Source organism: Dromaius novaehollandiae, chromosome Z (assembly GCF_036370855.1).
Source record: "Dromaius novaehollandiae isolate bDroNov1 chromosome Z, bDroNov1.hap1, whole genome shotgun sequence".
NCBI classification, from domain to species: Eukaryota; Metazoa; Chordata; class Aves; order Casuariiformes; family Dromaiidae; genus Dromaius; species Dromaius novaehollandiae.
This window is the reverse complement of record NC_088132.1, coordinates 84851935-84874166: the sequence shown is the minus strand read 5'-3', so window position 1 is coordinate 84874166 and position 22232 is coordinate 84851935. Positions and strand designations below refer to the sequence as shown.

Sequence of the window (22232 nt, the reverse complement as noted above, 5' to 3'; positions counted from 1 at the left end):
TGCCAGGGTAAGTTTTGAATTCTGTAATAAAGAAAACATCTGATTTATTTACAGGCTCTGTCGTTTCAAGCTGTCGTTATTTAGAGTCAGTGTGTTTGTATACTCCTCCCCTGACATTTGGGTACTCTTCCCTTGACAAGCTCTAAAGCAGGCAGGGAGTGATCACATGAAAGAAAAATGGTGCTCTTGCAAAAGGAAAAAAAGAAGTATGAGTTTGTGTGTGGTATCTGCAGTCTGGCAGCCTGTCCCCCAGCCTTCGCCATCTTCTCTGCAAACTGTTCACTTCATCATGGTCTGTGTTCACGGGAAAGCAGCACGTCCAGGTCTTTCCAAAAGACGCCTCAGATAACTGTGCACAAAGGAAAATGTTTTCTGTATTCCATGTTTCTTCAGGAAAGTGCATCGTATTTTGTACTGAGGTGATATGTTGTGCAAATGCCCTATTTCAGGCAAATTCTTTTCCAGTGCTTCTACCATCGATGCCTCCATATCTGGCAGCTAGTGGAAACTGAAAAACTGGCCTGAAGTACATCAAGGCCTGCCAATGACTTATTGGAAATAAGAGGAATCTTGACTTGAGCCTAGTTAGCGGTACGGAGATTGTCTGTGATGGATGAGGTGAACATTAATCTACCGGCCCTCGCCCAGACGGTGCTGTTCCTGACGACAAAGCGGGTGCATTGCCAGCACCCAGCAGCCAGCCGGGACGGCACTGCGGGAATCAGATGCAGATGACAGGAAGGTGATAGAAGTTTCAACCTCTCGAAAGATCTTCAATACTGGATTGAAATCCATGATGCCAAATGATGCGGAAGCGATGCTTCAGTCAATCCTGTTCAGCTCCAGGACACACAATATGGTGTGGAAGGGGAGAAGGCAAAACAGATTTGGAGCTCAGGAATGGAAAAAAGACTGCTGTATTGATAGCTGGATGAGGTGTCCGATGGGGTGGCTTTGAGAGCTCATGCAGCAGCAGCGGGCACCTGAGCGCCCTTAGCAACCTTTGCAAACCACTCCAAATCTAACCAAATAGCTCAGTCATCAAACTGACGTGCAGGATTTGCAATTCGTAATTGGGTTGCTACTACTGTCTGTTTCTGTGCAGAAGGTTGTTGTTGCTTCTCTTTATTTAACAGAATAGGAACCCGGACAGGAAGAAGAGTCTTCAAATAATTTACTGGGCATGGCGGGGGGGGGGGGGGGGGGAGAGGGAGGGAATCCAGTGACCCAAAACTACTGAAAAAGGAGATTTCGCACTTACTTGGCTGAGAAGTTGCAAGAGCTGTGTGCTTCTTCAAGCAGCGTCTGGCAGACAGTTTTGCTTGCCGTGTACCTTTAGGAGAGTCACCGCATCGTCTCAGTCGCTGTCTCAGCAGGCTGCGAGGCTAACGAGGCTGGGCGGGTGGACAGCCTCCTGCTACAGGCCTGCACAGGACCCACCAAAATGTGGCCTGGCTTTGCGTGGGGAAAGCAGAACGTTTCTGTAGGATAAGCAATAATGGTGGATGGCATTTTTGTGCATTACATGTATTTTTAGGTGTCACTGTCATGCTCATGGATGAATATAGTAATTAATCTTTTAGAATAGCTGCAGCAGTATTACCATCTTACCTTCAGATATTAACACAGCTGAAAGAAAGCACACCCCTGTGTGAGAAACGCTGTGGGTGCGTTATTAGTAGATTTTTTTTTTCTGGGATGATGGAGAGGAAGTTGTAATGCAGAATCCAGAGCCCTCCATCATCCTTTTCCTGTCATTTTTAAGGATGATCCATAATGTGTGAACATCACCCACAATTGAGGCCTAATTACGTTTCTCAAGTGAGCATGTTGCATTTTCAAGGAAGTCTTAAATGAGCACTTAAGCTGTAATGCTCTTGAGTACACCACTGTGAATTTAAGGATTGCTTTGTATCCTGAGGACTGTGCTGAGCTAGTCACAGCATACTCCCACAAGCACTTTTATCACAGAGTTATTAGACCATTATGGTCTACGATCGTCTTTTACTGCCTTTGATTTCTTCTGTTGTCAGATGTGAGGAGAGTGATGTGTAATCCGATCCAAAATGTTCTTGTTTGTTTTAATCTACTGTTTTAATATATTATGGCTTCCTGCCATTATGCTTTTCTGAGATGGACCCTTGAGTCACTTGTAGAGGTTTTAAATGTAGGGAATCTGAAAGGCATTTTTCTGATGGGTACGCCTTCTGCTAGGCGGAGATGACCTTACTTTTCCTGTGTGCGTTGCGTGTGCGTTGCGTGTGCGTTGCGTGTGCAGGCACATCGGTCCTTTACACCTGAGCGCCAGGAACACCGCTGCTGTCTGCGGTGCCCCCCACGCTTCGCATCGCTGCCGTTACCGGTGAAATACTGCTCCTGAGCAGCGAACCGCGGGGCGCAGCACGGCCAGCTCTTCCTGGCGAGGCGGCTGCCCCGCCGGTGCCTGACTTCCAGCGTTGTATGCACGCACACAGCAGCGCTGCCCGTCACGCGTGCACATGGCACGTGCGTCAGTGCAGACCAGCCCTTGATGCCTGTGTGTGCTGAGGGGGCATGTTTGTGTCCAAAGAGCTATATACCAGGGGCCCGAATTTTCCACAGGCTTTTATCTTTAATAGAGTATCTTTAATATATCTTTTGAATGGAAAAGAAGCAAATTTCAGAGACGGGGAAGGAGTCTGTTTATGAAGAGGCCTTCCTTATTGCATGCATTATTCTTCCTGGCTGTTTTGCTTAAGCACCTGCATGCAACGTTTGCTATAGAAAAGCCAGTGGCATTATAAAAGCTTCTGCTGTTCCCCAGAAAGAAATGCAGGTGCCTGATAACAACACATCCTCATGGGATGCAGCTTTCCTTCCAAACCTGGCTGAAACGAGTGTAAGCTTAATGCTAATAATCTGCATTGCTGTTGTGCCTGTAGACAGTTTACTCTCTTCACATTTTCCTTTCCTCTTCTCCAGCTGGCAGAGTGCTTTTCTTTTCATGGGAGGACTGCATTTCCCCGTTATTCCTGTATTGTTTATATGGCCTCCAAAATGCTTTGAGCGTAGCTTAACAGGTTGGCTCAAACATTACTGAAACGGTAGGTTTGCTCCGCACTGCTCGGTGTTGGTAGTGGGAGCAGATCCGGTAGTCGAGCCCGTACCTCCGTCCGAAGCAGAGCTCAGCGCAGGGCTGCTGGACAGCGTAGGACCTGCCTGCACAGATCGCCGCAGGCACGTGTGGGCTTGGTCTGCCCCTGCTCCGCGCAGCCCAGGAGCCGGGCTGCCGCAATCAATGAAAGCGCAGCCCGAGCTGATAGACTCAGCTGGGAGATTAGCTTCGGGCTGGTGCAGTGCCAGCGTGGCTGTGCTGCTTCTGCTCGACAGCAGAGCTGTGCCCTTGAACGCCCTGTGCCGGGGGCTGCAGATGGGTATTGGCTGGCGCTAACTTAGGCGTGAAAAAGCGATGGGTTGACTCCGAAAGTACACGGGAAAATACAGAGAAACCAGCTTCAAATGTTGGCTGACCATTTGGATTGAAAAAGACATCAATACCGTAGGTAAAAAAATTCCTTTCCCAGCCACTTCATCTGCATTCAGAAGTGATTCATGCCATGATCGCATTAGAGTCAAACACGGCAATCATTACCGTAAAGTTCATCTTGACAGATTCACTGCGGTATTCTGCGCCGAGTTGCTAAGCCTTGGAGTGCCTCGAAAGGCAGAGTAAATACCACCCACTTGTTCAGGGCAGGGGCTCTTTCCGTCCTCTGCCTATATGTGAGATTAAATGTTCCGGCCAGGAGGTCCACACGGGCTGCTCTTAGACCGAGCACCCTGGTTGGTTTCTCAAGGAGACAGTGGGTAAAAGTGGCATTTTGATCACAGGCAGCCCGTAAAGGGGGATGAACATGCTCATATATAGGCAGTGATCGTGGAAAGGCCTGGCCATGACCGTATGGAAAGTTATGCAGCAGAGGAGACTTGCCATACCGGCACTTTCCAGGTGTGCCAGCAGCAAGAACCGGTTTCCTCTCTGGAGTCGAGTCCGGTGGAGCCCTCTGTGCAGGCGGGTACTCGGGAGACTTCCTTGGTGAAGGTAATTCGACGTTTTCTGAAAGCAGGAGAAGTTTTCAGAGCAGGGTGTGAGCAGTCTGAGCGTTGTTTCCAGGGAGAGATCGCCCGGGGCCGGGATGTGCAGCACCACCGACACCGATCTCAGGCGTCACCCATTACGAGAACGCTTTCACGCCGCTTTGCGATCTCTTTTCCAGCCCCCTCCCGTTTACGTCTTTGAAACTGCGTTTTGTGGAGAATCATTAAGCGCATGCGCGGGGTCCGGGTCCTGTGAAATCGCCTGCAGGACTGAGCGCCCATCGTCCTTTACCCTGGCTGGGGAGACCCTGCCCCGAGGGGCCTGCAGCACGCTCCCAGGAGTGAAAGACGGAAAAGTGGCCTTTTAGGTGCAAAAAAAAGTGTCAAATAACTTCTAGCCAGCGTGAGGCGTGCAGAAGGGAGAGATCTGTAAAGAAGAGTGTCTGTCAAAGGCCAAAGCTTCCAAGAGTCGGGATCCCTGGGAAAGGCCTGGAAGTGCCTGTGGGGGCTTTTACAGCCTCGGGTTTACAGGGCTTATTTGGGGAATGAACTGCTGTGATTTTTGAGGACAAGTCAGTGTGTGTTGTTCTGGTCTTCAAACCAGAGGCGAGGTTCCCCCTATATTGATCCATGGGAAAGATGAGTTACCGGGGGTGGGGGCAAAGCCCCTTAAACGTCAGCATCTGCAGTGCTGCATCTCGAGATACAGGCCAGGGCTGCCTGCAAAGGGAGGAGGGGGTGTCTGGAAGCCTAGAGCCTGTGTTCCTGCCCGCTGTTCTCAGCTCCACGTAGCCGTGCCGGAGCATGGAGAAGGATCCGGGCTCTGTTGCTGTGCTTGCCTGTAGCACGGTCTCGGGTGCTTGAACTTCAGGGCTGAGCTCCGTGCGGGACGTCTCGGAGAACTTGCACTGCTTGTTTTGCTGTCAGCAATTTTTTTGCCCTGTTTTCCTGCGTGTAAGCAGAGGTGACTGTCCTTCACCCTCCTTTGCAAAGGACTGTTATGTCCGTCTGTGGGATGCGCTGCGGGCGGACAGGGGTGGTCTGCAGGAACGCTCCAGAGCCGGCCGGCCGGAGGCTGTGGAAAAGCCCCGGGCTGTTCCCGGTGCGGCAGGTAAAGCTGTGCAGAGGTCTTGGCTACGGAAGCACGTACGGATCCCATCCGCCTCGCAGGTCCGTTAAGCGGGCTGCAGCGGCTCCGGGAGTCACGTCACCGCGGGATCGGGGACGGCAGCCCTGCCCACGGCCCGTGCCGAGGCGCTCCGCACTCCGCGCTCCGGGGACGCTCCGCGCGCTCTGGTCCTCCCGCGCGGCCTCAAGCTGGGGGCTTGCTACGGGGCCGCGGCAGACCTGCGCCAGGCGAGGACGCGGGTGGGAGAGCAGGAGAGCGTGGGCGGGAGCCTGGCTTGCGGCCTCACCGACCCTTTCCAGAGCGGTATTTAGGGCCCCGCATCCAGCCCTCGGGAGGACTGTCCAAAGCCACCTCCGCCGGCACCGCTGTCGGACGACTAATAGTGTGTCGTGCTGTTAGAGCTGTTACTGTAGTGGGAACCTGTTGTAAAACCGTGTTATTGCAGTAACGCACGGTCAGGTTTCACACACCAAGAGCTGCGCTTTTCACGTGGCGATGGGAAACATGCAACCGGTAAGAAAAACTCATTTTCCATAAACGTTGTGTGTTTCTTTTTTAACTTTAGTGACAAAACTGTGTTTTAAAAATATTTTATCTCGGAATAATCATGCGAGCCCTGGTAGGATTCAGGAAGAGAGAGACTAGGGGAATTCGCAGCAATAAACTGTTCAAACATGGGCAGGGCAATCGATCCTCTCCACGCGGCATGCAAAACCTGAGCGTGGAACCGAGTGTAAATGTCCTGACCTTAAACTGACAGAAGCAACAAAGTGACAAAAAAGTGATTTTTGCCCCGGGAGGTTTTCAGCTGCCATCTGTGCAGAGGAACAGGGCAGTCTCAGAGATGAAGGTCCTTCCCTCCCGTGACTCCACCAAAACACGCCTCAGCTCCTGCGCTCGTCTTCTGTGGTCCCCTTGTAATGCAGATTTAGAGATCTTCCAAAAAAAAGAAGTACAACTGTTTAACATCCTTTTGGGGATCATATTGCTGTGTTTTGCAGGTCCAAATTCAGTTCAAACATAAGCCGGTAAATTTAGATCAATGAAGGAAAAATCTCGGGAAGGGCTGTAACGTCCTCAGAAAGCAGTGTAAGACGTGGTCCCTACCTGTGCTCAGCCCGTGCAGGACGGCCACCGTGCACAGCCCCAACGCGGTTAAAACTGGGACAAAAGGAAGATTTGAAGGATCCAGTGCTGCCTGTTGGGTTCCTCTGCTGAACACTTCCGCTTCTCAACTAGCTTGAAGTAAAATCTTTTTATGTAAACGAAGCCAACCTGGCCGCTTCCCAAGCACTCCTTCTGCCGCGGCTCTGAAATAGCCTCACGCGCATGTTTCGAGAGGAGATCATCCCAGAGTCTTCCCACTAATTGGTTCATCGCGACCGCATGCACCACCAGGTTATAAATGTTTTAAGATTTCCTACCCGGTATGTTCATGCTGCCGAACAAGATGTATTTGGGGCAGGGCTCAGTGGGGCTGGAAACAGCTGCTTCCTGGCTCTTTTTCACCCTCCAAAGCTTTGGGGCGACACCGGAGAATGGGGGGGTGCAGGGGCTGCAGCCGTGGCGCGTGCCGGCAGGGCGGGCGCCGCGCTCCTCGTCTCGCACGGGAGGAGCCGGCCGCATCCCCGGTGCTCCCCGCGCCACGTGCCTGCGGCACCGGCACCGCTTGGCCCGGCGGCGTTTTGGCGGGGGGGTCTGCGACCCCCCCAGGGCGAAGGCCGGGGGCTGCTGCGTGGTGCAGCCTGGCTTGAACCCTCCGCACGCTCCGGTCGCTTTCAGCTTTTTGTCAGCTCAGTGAAACGGTCCCTTTCCCCCCTTGCAGATGTGGCCGCTGCTAAGCGCCTGGAAGATGCATTCCCAGAGGGAGTAATCCTGCAAGTGAGGTGGAAACGACCTACGACGGGCTGCCTCAGTTTCGGTGGAATCGCTTTTATTGTGTCTCGCTTTGCTGGCAAAGCGCTTTCTGCCCCGCGGTGGTCGCCCGCGGTCCCAGCCCTTCCTCGGGAAAGGTGGGTCCTGCGGTGGCCCTCGCTGCCGGGCTCCCCGGAAGGGACCGCTCCGTCGGGCAGCTCGGCTGGCCGCGGCAGAAAGCCTGCAGCCGTGCCGGGGGAGGGCGGCTTCGCACCCGGACGGCGGAGGAGAACCCTCCCGGCCGGCCCTTCCCTCGCGCCCTGGCGGGACGAGCTCTGCCTGGGCCGGACCCGGGTCTGCAAGGGCCGCGCTAGCCCAGGCTCTCTGCGAAACGCCGTGAGCTGCCGTCCCCGTGGGCGATGGCCTCTGCTGCCGCCTCCCTCCCGCTCGCCAGTGCCATTTGGTGTTTCCTTCCATGCAGATCATGACTTCACTATAACAAAAATAATTTTCTACCAGGAGACTCATATATCTTGTTCAACAGTCAAAGTCGCTGAATCTTGGAGCCCCAAAGCATTATTATTTATTGGCAACTTTACGGAAGTGCGACTAGCGTGTCTTCTGAGAAGGCACTGTCGCAGTTCACTTTGGTGTAAAGGCAAGGAGGAACTGTGATCCACCGCCGGTGAATTCAAGTAGTGTATTTGACGTTAATTGCAGAATTCACAGCACTACCCTTTAACGATAGGAATAAAAGTATGAAGCACCCAGTGTCAGCAGTGCTGTGGACGAGACACCAGAGCGGGAGGATGGCGGGTGTGTTGATAACACAGCAAGTGCAACATAGCGTCTCAGCCATCAACTGAATCATCAAAAGGGCTGGAGTTAGGGGACGACTTGAAGTGCCCAGTGCGTCAGCAGCTACAGCAGTGCTCACACTTCAGCCAATGCAGCAGCTGAAACACGTCACACTGTTAAAAACTTGATGTTGAGGGGTTTTGTTTAAATTCCCGTGCGTGGAGGGTCCCTGCTCTCCAGATGCACCTTAGGTGCCATCGGCGTTGGGGCAGGTTTGGGGACGGTGCTGGTGCAGCAAGAACCCCCCTGAAGGGATCCCCGCTTGCAGCTTCCACGCAGCCGCCGTGGGGCAATTGCCCGTCCCGATGCAGAAGTGAGGACCGCAGTGGGAGTTCACCCGTGCCAGGGCTGCATTTCTGCTCCCATGAAAATGCAGATTGTTTTAATTTTTTGTTAAAATTTTTAAACGAAAATAGAATAATAGGAAATTTGGATAGCGTTGTGCTGTCTTTTGCAAGCATCTTCAAATAATATATGGGCTAAAACTCTGGGCGTCACTTTAGCGGGGCTCCGCGGTATGAAACTCGGTGCAGAGCCCGACCGCGCTGTCGTGCGGCTGCGGTCCCCGATTTCAGCAGGGGTTGGGGAGGCCCTCGGGACCGCGTGTTTGGGGGTGTGAAGGAAGAGGTTATACCCTGGCGCAGGAGCTGCCTGTTTGCCTCGAATCCTTAACCGAGAAGCTCACATGGAGCTCTCAAGCGGAATTTCAGAGCTCCTCCTCTTGCCCCGAGGTCTGTCAGGCAGCCTCTACCCTGTCACTACATTTTTTTGCAGTGAATTGGCTTTTTGGCCTAAGGCCGCATGAAGACAGCAGGTTTGCAGTGAGGTCGATGTTTTGACTTCGAGTTTCCTTTCACATGGAAGACCTCGTGGTCGTAGCTGTGATGAAATGGTGGAGCAGAAAGGAAGAGGCGGACGGGGCCGTCACCCAGACCCCCTGGAAGCTGGCACCCCCGAGGCGGTGGCGAAGGCGTCGCTCACAGTGCGAGGCTCAAAGGACGCCTCGGTCTCCTCCATCTGCTCAGGGAGCCTCGAGGCGCCCAGGAGCCCAGAAGACGAGGGTGGAAAGGAGGCTTTTAAAGCAGCGTCCTAGGCTCTCTACAGTAAAGCGCTGAAGGTGCGGATCTGCTTGGATTTGCACTGGTAACCGCTCAGCAAAGCTAAATGAAGCAGCACAAATTTAATTAATGGCAGAATCTGGCTCACAGCGTCGAGAGAAGAATACGAAGAGAATGAGCATGGAAATGAATTGCTCTGTGATTTCATTAACCCCAAGGTTAAAAATCAGCCCTAAGGTTAGATCCAAGATAATAAAACCCACAGCGCCTTTTTTTCTGGCAATAGCTGCTGGCGACGTCTTACAGGCGAGTTGTGCGGGGAACGCGGGGGCTGCCCTCGTGGACGGGCCAACGCTGCTGCCTAGCACTGCTGCAGAGTCCTCCTGGCACCCTGGTGCGGTCACCGTGCCTCGTGCGTGACCACAGCAGAGGAATGGCATTTGGGGTGAATCTTCCAATTCAGCCAAAGGACTAAGGCAGGAGAGGGCTATTTTTATGTTTTTTTTTTTTTTTTTTTTTTGGGGGGGGGGAGATAGAAACACCTCTTCTTAAGGAAAAAGTGCCTTTCCTTGTTCATTTATTTTTGCATTTGATCTATTTGTGACAAGACAACTCAAGGAGAACAAAAGACTTGTCCATAGCTAGAGTAAAATGAATATTCAACTGAACTTTTGGTGCCTGGCTTTTCATTCCTTATTTCCTTTTGCATACGCCAGAAGCTATTGAAGAAGTTACAGAAAAATGGCATATGGCTCCCTTGGATCCGGATGAAGATCAGTGAGAGGAACCTTGAGCAATAACTCAAGGGGAATCAAATGGCAGCGAAATCTGTTACAGTCTCCTTGTCAGGAAATTTCGGCTAGAGGAACCTCCTGACACCTCTGCTGCCTCTCCTGTTGGTGCTGCTTCTGCGGATAACTGTGTGATAACTCACTTCATGTCATGGCAATTTAGGATGCACAGCATCAGGTAATTCCGCGATTTACAGAAACACGAGGTGACTTGTTCTTCACCGAATGTACTGACTGCTGTAACGTAGAGAGCAAGCTGCTACTGACTGGACCATTTGGGGGAATTTTGGGGGAAGCCAGAGGCCACTGGAAGGATCAAGAAGACGAGGTTTACGGCCTCTGTCTTTGCTGGGTCCCTCTGCAGCTGCCTGGCCCTGAGCGGTGGCGGTGGCGTCGGCTGCTGTCACCGAAGGACGTTTGGTCCCTCACGCGAGCGAACCCTTTCTGCGCCCGGCCCAGCGCACCACGACCAGGCCCAGCGGGGATTTCGCGCACGCGTGACCCGGCTCCGCGTCCACCCGCCGCGGCTAAGGCTCTTCCCGCCCGCCCGCCTCGAACCCAGCTCCCTCCGCCGGGGCCGGCAGCGAGGCCCAGACGCGTGGCGCGCGCTGCGGGACGTGCAGCTCCCACGGGCGGGCGGAGAGCGGGCCCGGGGAAGGGTCGCGTCCCGCCGCTGCCCTGCGGCAGCAGTGCCCCTGGCGTCGGCCCTCGGCAGCACGGGGACCTCCTGGGGCACCAGGACGAGCCGTGGGCCAGGCGCTGTCTCCCGTCTTCTGCTCTTCCTCCCCCTCCCTGCGGCAAAGTCACCGGGTCCCCCCCTTCTCAAGGGCTATGAAGGGACTCGACACAAGCGTTTGGTTTCATTTTAAATCCGTCTGCGTCATTATATAGCTTTTCTTTACGGGCCGCCGTGGGCACTGTCATGGCTAAGCCCCACGTCCTTGTCCTGCGGAGGCCCCGAGCAGCTGCGCCGCGGTCGGCGTCTGCGCTGTGCAGCACAGGACAAACCGCCGGGAAGCCTGGCCAAGGCGAGGGCCGGCAGAGAGGGGCTGCAGGAAGGACCAGCCGGAGACAAGTTAGAGTGCCTTTCCCTAGGCTCTGATTTCCCCTTACTCTATCGAAATGCAAATCTGGCATCGCGACGTGGGCTGTGCTCAAAGCCGAATGGGCCGGATTTGTTTTTCGAGTGCTTTTGCTCGTACGTGTCCCGATCCTACGCGCAAGGTAGCCCTTCAGGATGGGGGCCTGCGCTGGTCCGACTCTGCTCTGCTCTACGGGCTGCTGTAAGACGTGGCAGCTGGCAGCCTGACCGGTCCCGAGGCTCCCGCTTACTCCAGCGGTGCAGGATCACGCCGGGTGAGCAGCTAGTCACTACAAAGGCACCTGAAATCACAGGGACTTTTCACTGCACAAAGAGGCCAAAAATGTTGTTTTCCTCCTTTATTGAACTTTGGCAAATAATATGTGTGTGTGGTTTTTACATCAATAGCTATAAATAAAAATTTGAAAACAATGCAATACTTGTCATTAAGATAAAGGACATCTATTGGCACAAATCATTGAGTAAAAACCCTTTAATGATAAAATAACATTCACTCTTTAGCTACTTTATTTGTCTGAAAAACTCAGCTTACACTCAGTTCAACATATCACCTTCCACAAAGTTAAAAAATGACATAAAATGGCATAATAAAATATACCTTAAATTTCATAATACAAGTACCTTGGCAAATTTTAGTAAGTTGGACCGTCTACTGTTGAGAACAGTAGTGAACATTGTCATCGTCTCACATACCCCTTGTTTCCTTTGGATTGAAAAATGCACGTGAACTTAACGCGTAGACACGAAAACAACTGTTTTGTACGAATAGATTTTGGGTCTGTTAGCATGAGTTGAGTCTGCTGAAACACACATTGATTCTGCTTATTGCGGAAGAACATATAAAGCTTTTTGGAAGATTGAACACTATTACAATCATTAACTGTCTTACAAAAGAACCTATTTAAAATTCTTGTATCCATTACTGTCTTTGGCAGATAAATAAGAAAAAAAATAAACAGACTATATTACAAAGCTTTCATTATCACAATCTACTTTATAAGGCCAAATAAAAATATGTTTCTTTGCACTAATGAAAGCACATCTCTAATATACCCTTAGTGACAGACAATATAAACACTCTAGCGACGTTAACTCCGGATGGCTTGCTAGAAGACTGCGACTTTTGTACTTCCTCTTCCCCAAGCTGCACTCTTCTAGGCAAAGTAAAGTGTATTTAGCAGTCGATTTGGCTTTATGCTTAAGGGTGATCAGTGAATTAGGGTTACGTCAAACATTCGAAGCTGGACCCAGATGTAAAGGACAATAAACTTGCCAGTCCAATAGCGGTACTGTAAAATTTGGGGGGTTCTTGGAAGTGAAACTAGTTTATGAGATGAGGGACAACTCCAGTGGGGTGTAAAAGGTTCTAACCAATATTGGCCCAGAGTGGAGGGCGGTAAGCGGTGGCGGTGTCCTGCGCGAACTGCAAGGGACAGGGTCTGTTTCCCTCCGAGGAAGAGCTAAACGGACCGAGCACTGCGCTTCGGGGTCGGGGGACCGAATCGGTTGCATAGGCCCAAGGGACGCGAGGGGACCGTGGCCGTGCCGCCGGGACTGACGCGGAGACAGTCTGCTCTGTCGCGACGGGCGGCGTGGCCGTAATAGATCTGCTAATACTGAAGTCTTTTGGCGCATGCCGCGTGCTGACCTTGCTGCAAAATACTAGGCGAAACCAAGCGCAAAATGATTAATCGGAGCATGAGCCACAGAAGAGGCGTGGAATTCATACGAAGCTCCGTTATTACATCTCTTATTACATGTTGTGTTTGAGGTCTCTGCCATAAAGCCAAAGTAACTCCTTTTCTTTGGAAAAAATGCACAGTTGGCTCAGTTTTGATCAAGACATGTATTTTCAAGTGACCCACTATAAATTAAATTGGCTCGAAAAAACTGCCAGTTGGTCAAACTTTTCCTCTGATAGATAGAAATTAAATTTAACTGGAATTCAATTTGACTCAGTTGCATTTAAAACATAGATCAAAATAGATCTAAATATCGGTATTTAATTGTATGAGGCAAAACTGTGCATGTTTTCACAGTTCACATGTATACACAACTGTTCCACAACTGCTAACAGATAACAGGCTCCCATGCATAAATAAATACCATCAAACCAAAAGATCTATTTTCAAATTTAAAAAAGGAAGTTGCCATTAAGAACCACGATGCATCACACTGCTAAGATTTTTGCCTCATGCATAAAAATGATAGCACTGATTGGCAGTTGCTAATTATAATACTACACCGTAACACAGAACAATTAGCTGTTCAGACCAAGTAGCACAAATGTAGAAAATAATCTTTTTTTTTCTTTTTTTTTTCAACAGAGCAAATTAACACAGATTGTTTCTTCAGCAAAATATGAAACTGTAAACTTTGGGCTCATTCTGCAACTTTTCCCCAATCCGTAATAAACAACAACAAAAAAATCCAACGGGAAGAAAGACTGACGGACATTTTTAAGCGCACCTTTTTTGTCTATTACAAAAGCACAACCTAAAACGTATAAAGCTTTTTTTTTTTTTTTAAATCACAGTTACCAAAAAGAAACAGTGAATAATTTATTACATACGCTATAATAACATTACTCTAAACAACTATTATCTATGAGGTATATCTGAGAAAATTCGGTAAGGGATTGCACGGTCTGCGTTGCCAACATGCCCAGTTTTATATTAAAGCTTTGGAACCATGAAGAAATAGAAAAGAGGAGGAGGGGAGAGGAGGGGAGAGGGAGGGGGAGAGGGAGGGGACAGGGAGGGGAGAGGGAGGGGAGAGGGAGGGGAGAGGGAGGGGAGAGGAGGGGAGAGGGGAGGGAGAGGGAGGGGAGGAGGAGGACAAGGACGAGAGGAGAGGGGAAGGAGGAGAAGGACGAGGAGCGGAGGAGGAGGAGGAGGAGGAGGAGGCGGAGGACGGGAGGAGGAGGAGGAGGAAGGAGGAGGAGGCGGAGGACGGGAGGAGGAGGAGGAGGAGGAAGGAGGAGGAGGAGGCGGAGGACGGGAGGAGGAGGAGGAGGAGGAGGAGAAGGACCTTTGGTATTATTCCGAACCTTGTTCTCTGCAGGGTTGCATTGCAAAGCACCACAGTACAATAAGCCCACCAGGTACGTGACGGCGGCCCAGTTGAAGCTGAGGTATTCACAGGAAGAATAAAAAAAAGCACAGAGAGGTCTAGACTGGCAAAATCGTTGCTTTGGTTCAAGCAAGGCACTCGTCCCGTGGTTATGTCACACTTTGCAAGTGAAGCATGAGTCTGGTAAGAAACGCGATTGCTGCAGAGGATCCTGCCAATTCTGAGCATTTTCTGTGTCCAGCCTGCGGCCGTTCCCTGCGGGGCGAGGGGTGACGGGGGGGCACGGCCGGGCGGGTTTCGCCCAGCGCCAGCGACAGACCGTCTCCTCCACACCTAGAAGGCATCCTGAGAATCGTTATAGCTTTTTATTGAAGGAATATATATTTATAGTTATAAAAAGCACACTTGTCAAGTCTCTATCTTTTCGAATACAGACTTCAAAATGAAATGAAATAGGAAATAAAAGGCAACATTTAATTGAAGTGGAGCTTTTGCGTCGGGCTGTGGGTAATGGTAATTAGCGTGTGTAAACCCAGACGGTGTTGCTCAGGCAGCCCGTTAGCGGCAGGCGCGGGTGTCCCCCCGCCGTCCCGGCACCGCTGCGGAGGTGGGGGTGGCCCCCCCGGCCTCCCCCCGGGCAAAACCCCACCCACGCAGGAGGCCCAGCGTTGGGCTGCGGCGTCACTCGCCCTGATCCTCGCCGCGAAACCAGGGGTCTGCGCCCATGCAGCGCTGCAGGTTTCCGGGTTGACACACCTGGATAGTTCATAAGCCAGCTTTCCAGCCCGGCCACACCTGAAATCTGACTGAGTTGGGTTTTTTAACCTGTCTACCAACCCCTGTGTAGCATGTTCTTGTTGGTTTTACAGAGGGACCGGCTCTCCCAGTCGCAGGAGGACCGCGAGGGCTCCTGATCGAGCGCTGAGCTTCACCCTGTGCCTAAAGCTGGAGAGGTGCAGAGTAACGTCGACGGCAAGCGGTGGTGAAGGGCGGATTTGGCTCATCAGATCACTCTATTCAATCGTATAAAAAGGATAAAAGAAGCAAATACAAAGGGCTCCATTTACTCTGCAAAGAGAAACAACCAACTTCTTTGAAGTAATCACTTAGGGACATGATACTAATGGAGCTGAATGTATCTTTGCTTCATTGACAACTTGAGAAAAATAACGAATTGATTTGCATAGGAGAACCGTAGTTGTAAACAGCAACAAGAGGATGAGCAGGGGAGAGCAGCCTTCGCGCTCTGCGGGGCTGGCGTGCGGGGCAGCAGCTCGGCAGCACGTGGCCACCCTGCCCCGGGGCCCCGCGGCGGGGCGAAGGCGGCCCGCGGCACGCTGCTCCCCGCAACCAGGCATCCCGCCCGGCCCGGCCCTGGCACGGCTGCAAGCGGGTCGTTCCCACCGGGGTTGCTGGGCACCGGCGTTGGCCAGAGACAACGCTCCTCTTGGTCGTTTCTCCCCCTGTGCCTGAGAGCCCCAGGTGGGACTCGTCTTGCCTGATTACAGACATCTCCAGCGGTTAAAGAGGCCAGGGAGCCTCTCCGCATTATTTTCAAGCATCGGATCGGTCCTGACCTAAATTCTGCCACTGACGCACATGCAGAACCCATAAATGCCGAAGCACGACCTCTGCACCTGCCGAAACACAGAGCTCCCCAAGCAAGGAGAGCTGCTCCCTAACTGCTGTTGAGCAAAACCTGGATTTCGTCTGCTAAGTCGACGCAACTGCTCCAACGACTGGAATTTGGCTAGTGGGGAGGGACGTGAACGGGCGCCACGTCTCCGAGCTCGCTCTGCTTGGCCTTGGACGTTTGTGGCTGGCAGAAAGGCCGAAGGCAAACACAGAAAATGTCGGCACCAGAATTAGCAGCTCCCACGGTAAGTGTTTCTTTGGGGTGTCTGGGTTGCAGCTGTACATTACTGTATGTAGGAGAGAAAGGTTAAAACTATAGGAGAGCACAAGCAAAATGCAGACCGCACAGAGAAAGAAATCTTTGGTATCTTTGGTATCATCAACACGATTAAAATTACAAATGGAAAAAGTCAGTGAGGTAGCCTCTTTGGTTCTCACTAGAAATAGAAAGGTTTTTTCTTTTTTTCTTTTTTCCTTTTTTTTTCTTTTTTCTTTTTTTTACACACACAGAAGTTCATTCTTGGAAGCAGCTAGTTTAAGGGTTTCTCTCTTTTTGCTTGTCATGTATTATTTTTCCCCCAGCTTAAGTTTTAAGAAGCCACAAAGTTCAGGCAAAGTATCTCAGTGTCTTTTTTCCCCATTGTTTCTGAACGCACGGTTTTAGGTTGGATATTCATTGCTTGTCCTCAAAATTCGCTCTGTTGTTCTGACAGAAAATCAACTGTAGTGCTTTAAAAGTCACTCTAAATAAAAAATAAAAACTATACAAGGGCATCCTGGGATGATGATGAATAAGTTAAATAAATAAGTTATTATGAAGGCTTTATGTGCCATAATAAAGGTATGTCCCACTTTCTAATCAGATGGGAAGGGGTTAACTTAAATAATTTAAATTTTGATGTTTAAGCAATTAAAATCAATTAAAAGAAGAAATTAAAATTAGACTCCTGATTTATGTAACTTGTTGTTTTCCTCCTGTCTGTAACAGAACTTGGCTGCTTTATGAAGCAATACTACTTTTAAGTGTATTTACTAACATAGCCTTGGCATCTCTGATGCACTACAACACTAAAATTGATAAAGAAGCAAAATTAACACCAAATTCAGAAATGATTGAATTAAATAGTTACACAAAACTAACATTTGAGCTTGATCCTGTAATCCGTATTCAGGCAAAACTCCCATTGAAGTTTAAAGATAGAATGAAACTACATGGGATTTAGACTGAACAGAGATTTCAGGACCTACTCTAAGATTAAATTAAATAAATTACATTATTGATAGATAATATATTGGGTTAAAACCCACAAGCGTCCGGAAAAAAATAAAACCATTTTAAGCTCTGCATTTAAAAAAAATTTAAACAATAAAAATTCCCCTTAATAAATATAAAGGAGGCCAAGTGTAAAGTATCCTCATGTCTGAAAAATACGTAGGAATTGTGACAAGCAAGAAAAACATTGTATTTTTTCCGAAGCTAGCACACCCTTTCCAATACTGTGTCATTACCGTGTCCTGTTTTGGAAGGGGAGATCCCTATTCCCTTCAGCAGGTTTGAGTGTAGTTTGCTGGTTTAGTCCTTCTCAGGTCTTTGGATTTAGCTTTCATTAAGAGAGATCCAGAATAAAGCTATTCAACCGAAGTAATCAAGCACATTCTTTGTTCCTTCACAGATGATTAAACAATATCCAAGGTTTCTTGAAAGTTGAATTCATCTTGGATGTGCCCATGATAGTAACTCCAAGTACGCAGCGGAGAAGATGCTGGGATACTATCGGTACATACTAGTCTTTCATAGCAGAATAAATAAACTAAAAAGAATGAGTTACATTACACAGCTATATAGATTCACAAACAAATGGTGTATATAAACATAGCGTATCCATTTGAGGTTTTTTTAGTATGAACAGAATATCGTATGTATTCTGCTCATAGGTGTACATACAAATAGAGCCACCCACAGTATATGCTCTTGACGCTCCTTTTCCGAGTTAGCTGCTACATAAAAGCCTGCAACGGTTGACAGTGAAATGGAAGACACAACATGGGGCCATGAAAGATGCATGGATAAGAAATGCAGCGGTATTTCTAGATGTCAACACGATTTTTGACAGATAGGCGTAGGGAGGAAACATGGGTGTTGTTGTATTTGCAATCGTCAGCACAGAGAAACCTCACGCGTTGTGCCAAGCCGATACTGCACTACGGCAGTAACCTTCATCCTCGGTACTATTTGGTCAGTATAATTATATGGTTTCCACTGTGAGATTGCAGATCAACATCTGAAAGATCAAGGCAAGAATTTAAGCCATTATACTGTGTAACAAGAACTTCCAAAATTTGGAGAAAACTAAAAATCTCATTGAAGGGTTTTTTACAATTCGATTTTTTACGATTCAATATTTGCCCTGGAAATTTCTGCTTTTGCTACAATTACAGCTATTGGTGTGAACTCAAATTAAAACATTAAAAAAAGTCCTCTGCTCCTCCCTGGCTGCTTGTTCTCCGGCACTCTCGGCAGCTGGAGGTCCCTCGCTGGCCCCGAGGCTCAGGCGTGGGTTTCTAGCGTCTGCTTTCCACACGGGATTGGGCACTTGCTGCATTTTTTTGCTGCTGAGAGGAGGAGAACAAAGCCTGAGAACTAGCTAGGTCTTTGGGCACTGCACTTTCCGGCCTGAGGCAGCCGCAGGCCTGATGCTCTCCAGCAGCCACGCGCGGGGAGATGCAGTGCTGCGGCTGGTGGTCCAGGTGCCGGCACCCGGCCCGGTGCCCGGCTGCCACGCAGGGATACAGCCTAAGGTGCTGGGGAGTTCTCCGGGTTTCGCGAAGCGGGATGCGAAAAGGACCTGTCTTTGCGAGCGCTCACTCACCCTTTACTCTTCTTTTGCTTCAAAAGCTCCAGACTGCCCAGCATTACAGTGAGGAAAACCCCACGAGAAGAACGTGGCGCGTTTCTCTTTGCCCCCGGGGAACGCGGCATGCAAGAGGCAGGATGTAGCCGTCTGTGGATGTGTTTAATTTTAGAGTGTCCCACGTGGAAAATGTACTTTGGCATGGACACCTGCTTTCAAACACATTCCTTAGCTAATGCCTGAGATTCTTTCCTGTCCAAGACTCACTTCTCTTCCTTGCAACTGCAGTAAGGTAACGAAAGCTAGGAAATTTAATATATTCTGTGTTTCTGCTAGCATTGCGTTTCTCTCCTTTACGTGACTGCAAAGGCATTATGGAATGGAGTATGAGACAAACAATCTGAAAAACAGCATTGCATAATACTGCTAGGAAATGCAGTAAAACACTTTCAGGATGAGAAATAATTGATGTGGTCAATGCCACATTCAAAATATAGATGTAGAGGTTGGTTTGGATGGACTCTCTTCGATGTGAACGAATGTAGAGTTTAAATATGAATGAAACACCTCAGCTGGGCCCTAACTTTCATCTCAAACACTTGGAGACATTGACATGCATCAGCCCAGACCTGAACATTTTTTCCCATGTCTGATCATGAGGCTTCTTTGGTTCATTTTTGAATCACGTATGATCTCTCTGGGAAAGCTACGTTTAAGGATGTTTTGAGTCCCAGAGCTGGTACGTGCTGTCAGTTTAGTTGTTGTGAGGATGTCGAATTTTTCAGAGAACTTAACTGTCCTGAGCAGAAAAGGCTTTTTATTTTTTGTTCGTTTTGTTAAATGTAAAAACCGGAAAGTGACTGCGATAATTTTGCAGATTAGCTAAAAAGAAGCCTTCATTTAAATGCAGAGATGGAGCAGAATGATACACCGGGTACAACTCTGCTCCAGTTCTGAAGGTCAAATTTGGGTCTAGGTCTGACTGTCATGATTTGGGTCATCATGACTTTGACCAACCAGCATAATATGTCAAAATGACTTATCGAATTGCCACATGGATTGCTGAAACCTCAATTTCAGTTCAGATCAGGATCTGGTCTTCATGAGCCAGACTCTAATGGCATCCAGTACCTGCAATAAACAAACCGGTACACATACAGCAGGTTTTATCCCTGGGGGAGAGAATGAGGATGTGGCTATTAAACCCTTTTTCACATATGGAAGGGTGGGGGTTTAAAGCTCTAAACATACAAGAGACCAACTCTAGCTGATCAAACAATATCCAGCTGACACATTTTTCATACACGTTTCTGGACAGAGAAGACAGAGTAGTTTAGTATCCCAACATCTTATACTTGGAGTCCATGGAGCTCTGAAGGAGCCCACGTTGGGTAGAAACAGGAAAAAAATAAATAAAACCCACCCTTTTGGTTGCTCAAAGAAACAGAATCGATTACCTTCACACAGATCAATGGTGCTATACGCATTTCAGTCGTGCAAGAGGAGAAAAATGAACTGAAATAAAAGTTGTGAGAATCCTCATCTTTGGTATTGTAGCTGTTGAGGTTTTGGTTGCTCTGTTCCTTGTTCTTTGAAAAAACTGCATAGGCACAAATTAAAGACAATCTTCAACTTTAAGACTACTGAGTTGTCAAATGAAGCAGCAATCATACTGGCTTTACTTTGTTTTCGCTCTTGTCAACCCTTTCTTTGAAATCTGCTTCCGAAAATGTCCAAGATGTCTGTCAAAACACAGTGTGTTGCTTGGTTGTTTCCTGACGTGCTTCCTTGCTTCTTATTCTTTATTTTATTTCTTTAAATGGAACAGTTTGTTGCAGAAGAAGTAGGTGCAGAAAAAGTTTCTTTGGTTTCGATTAAGTAGTACATAAAAAAAGTCTCAAGTGTCTTTAGAGAATCGTTACAGCGTTTGGCTTACTTCTGAACACCGGGAGGGTGTTCGAAAGGGGCCATTCACTGGTACATACGCACATCAAGTGACCGTGACCATTTCAGGGGTGGGAGGGATGGATGCTCGGAGGCCGACGGCGGCTGCCGGCCGTGCGGCCGCGGCGGCTCCGCTCAGCGCTGCGCCGGCGGCCGTTCTGCTCGGTCGGACAGCAAACGACCGCGAGGGCTTTGTACGTCGTGCGGAGTTGGTGAGGCTTTCTGGTTCCTAAAACGACGACCAGCGCTAACGAGGATGAAAGAAATGGCAAGGTACAAATATCTTTGGCTTGCGGTGTCCTGTCTCTTTGGTGTGCTGTGTTCTCGGCAGGCTGCATGGACTGGGTAAAAGGAACTTAATGGTTCAGACGATTTGGATTTAGACGGCCTATCGAAATCATATGCAGCACATCTAAAATGGTCAATGGCATCTGAAGGGCTTGTTTCTGTTTTTTTCTTTTTTCCTGCTTGAAAGTACCATAAAACTCCAATACAGATTTTGATAAAATGAACAAAAACACATCCAACACTAAGTGTGTTTCCGTAACAATGACGTTATAAAGGAGAAACTAGATTCCTGGTAACTAAAAAGGACATATTAATGACCTAAAAAAATCTAGATCTTTCAAAAATCTTGTGTTTGCTCCATGTACTGTAGCAGTTAAATTGACCTCCTGAGTATGCATCTGCATTGTGTACAAACACAGAACTTGTGACAAACTGCAGACTGTGCTTGAGACTTGTATAGTCACTTACTTGTTCGCTAAAACTTTGTAAGTTAGAATGCATCTTTACAGAACCGCTGTAGCGAGTCCGGACCGTACCTGTTTCTATAGCTATTGTCTTTGTGCTTGATACTTTGAGCTCAAGTGAACTGAATCTTTCTGATCCAAGATCAAGCTATGTTCACTGATTAAATTAAAAAAAGTAAAAAAAGAAAAATTCCGAACAAAAACTTAAATTTGATCATTTTTCTTTCTAAAACACTTAACAAAACCATGCCTGAGTTTTAGGAACTGGTTCTTGGGTTCCTTAGCGGGTGTGTGTGTGTGTGTGTGTGTGTGTGTGTGTGTGGAAGTTTGTGCTCAGTTCTCGGGTTGTCATGCTATGGCTGTGAGCTTTGGTGTGTCGCGGGGTGACGAGGCTAAGCAGCCCGAGAGCCAACCGCGGAGCCGCGGCTCCACCGCGCTCGCCCTCCTCGACGCGGGGGGCCTCAGGCCTCGGCAGAAACTCCTGCCACGAGCGACCGGTTTGCTTTGCAGAGCCGCTTAGCCCGTCCTGAGCGTAACATTATATAGCAAGAGGTTAATTTTCGACTTGCGCCTTCTAGAACTGACTAAAAGCCGTAAAAAGTGTCCTCTGCTTACAGCTAGGCTCGACTTCGTTTGCAGGAGAATTGTGCTTTCGAGTGACCAGTGAAGGGCCCCGCTGCGCGCGCTCTGCCGGCGGCTCGTTGCTTCACGCCTTGGTGCAAGTGCTGGGGGCGGCGGCGGGGCCCCCCGTGCCGAGATCGTCCTGCCACTTCTCCAGGCTGCGCCGCCGCGCGTTCATGAAGAAGTTGCTGACGGTGGTGAGCTCCAGGCCCAGCTGCTGGGAGATGGTGATCTGCATTTCCTTGGACGGGCGCTTGTTCTCCTTGAAGATGGCGAACAGTGTTCGGCGCTGCAGGTCGGTGAAAACCAGGCGGGATTTCTTCTGGGAGTTGCTCCTCTCTTTGCTCGGTTCCTGCTCTTTGCGTTTGCATGCTGGGGAGCGGGGTGGCCGGGGGGGGGGGGGGGGGGGCAGACAGAGAGAAAGAGCAGGTCAGCACGTGCCCGGCTGCCGCTGGGCCGAGCGGGTCGCGCGCAGGCAACACGGGTC

The 22232-nt window shown here is 49.4% G+C and overlaps 1 protein-coding gene across 3 annotated transcripts in view; it reads right to left on the bottom strand.

The window, feature by feature from the left end:
• Positions 1-12118: 12118 nt before the first annotated feature.
• LOC135324701 (one cut domain family member 2-like) overlaps positions 12119-22232 on the bottom strand; it is a 35737-nt gene continuing 25623 nt past the window's right edge. The window contains exons 2-3 of one of the 3 annotated variants that reach the window (XR_010385996.1): positions 14737-22117; positions 12119-14697 (exon numbers count right to left, since the gene is read on the bottom strand). Coding sequence is in view for 1 of the 3 variants with exons in the window: in XM_064501491.1 (XP_064357561.1) it covers positions 21831-22117 (287 nt within the window). In the remaining 2 variants the exon portion in view is untranslated. Of the gene's footprint in view, positions 22118-22232 lie in introns of all 3 variants that reach the window. The other 2 variants (XR_010385995.1, XM_064501491.1) reach the window with 2 other exon arrangements.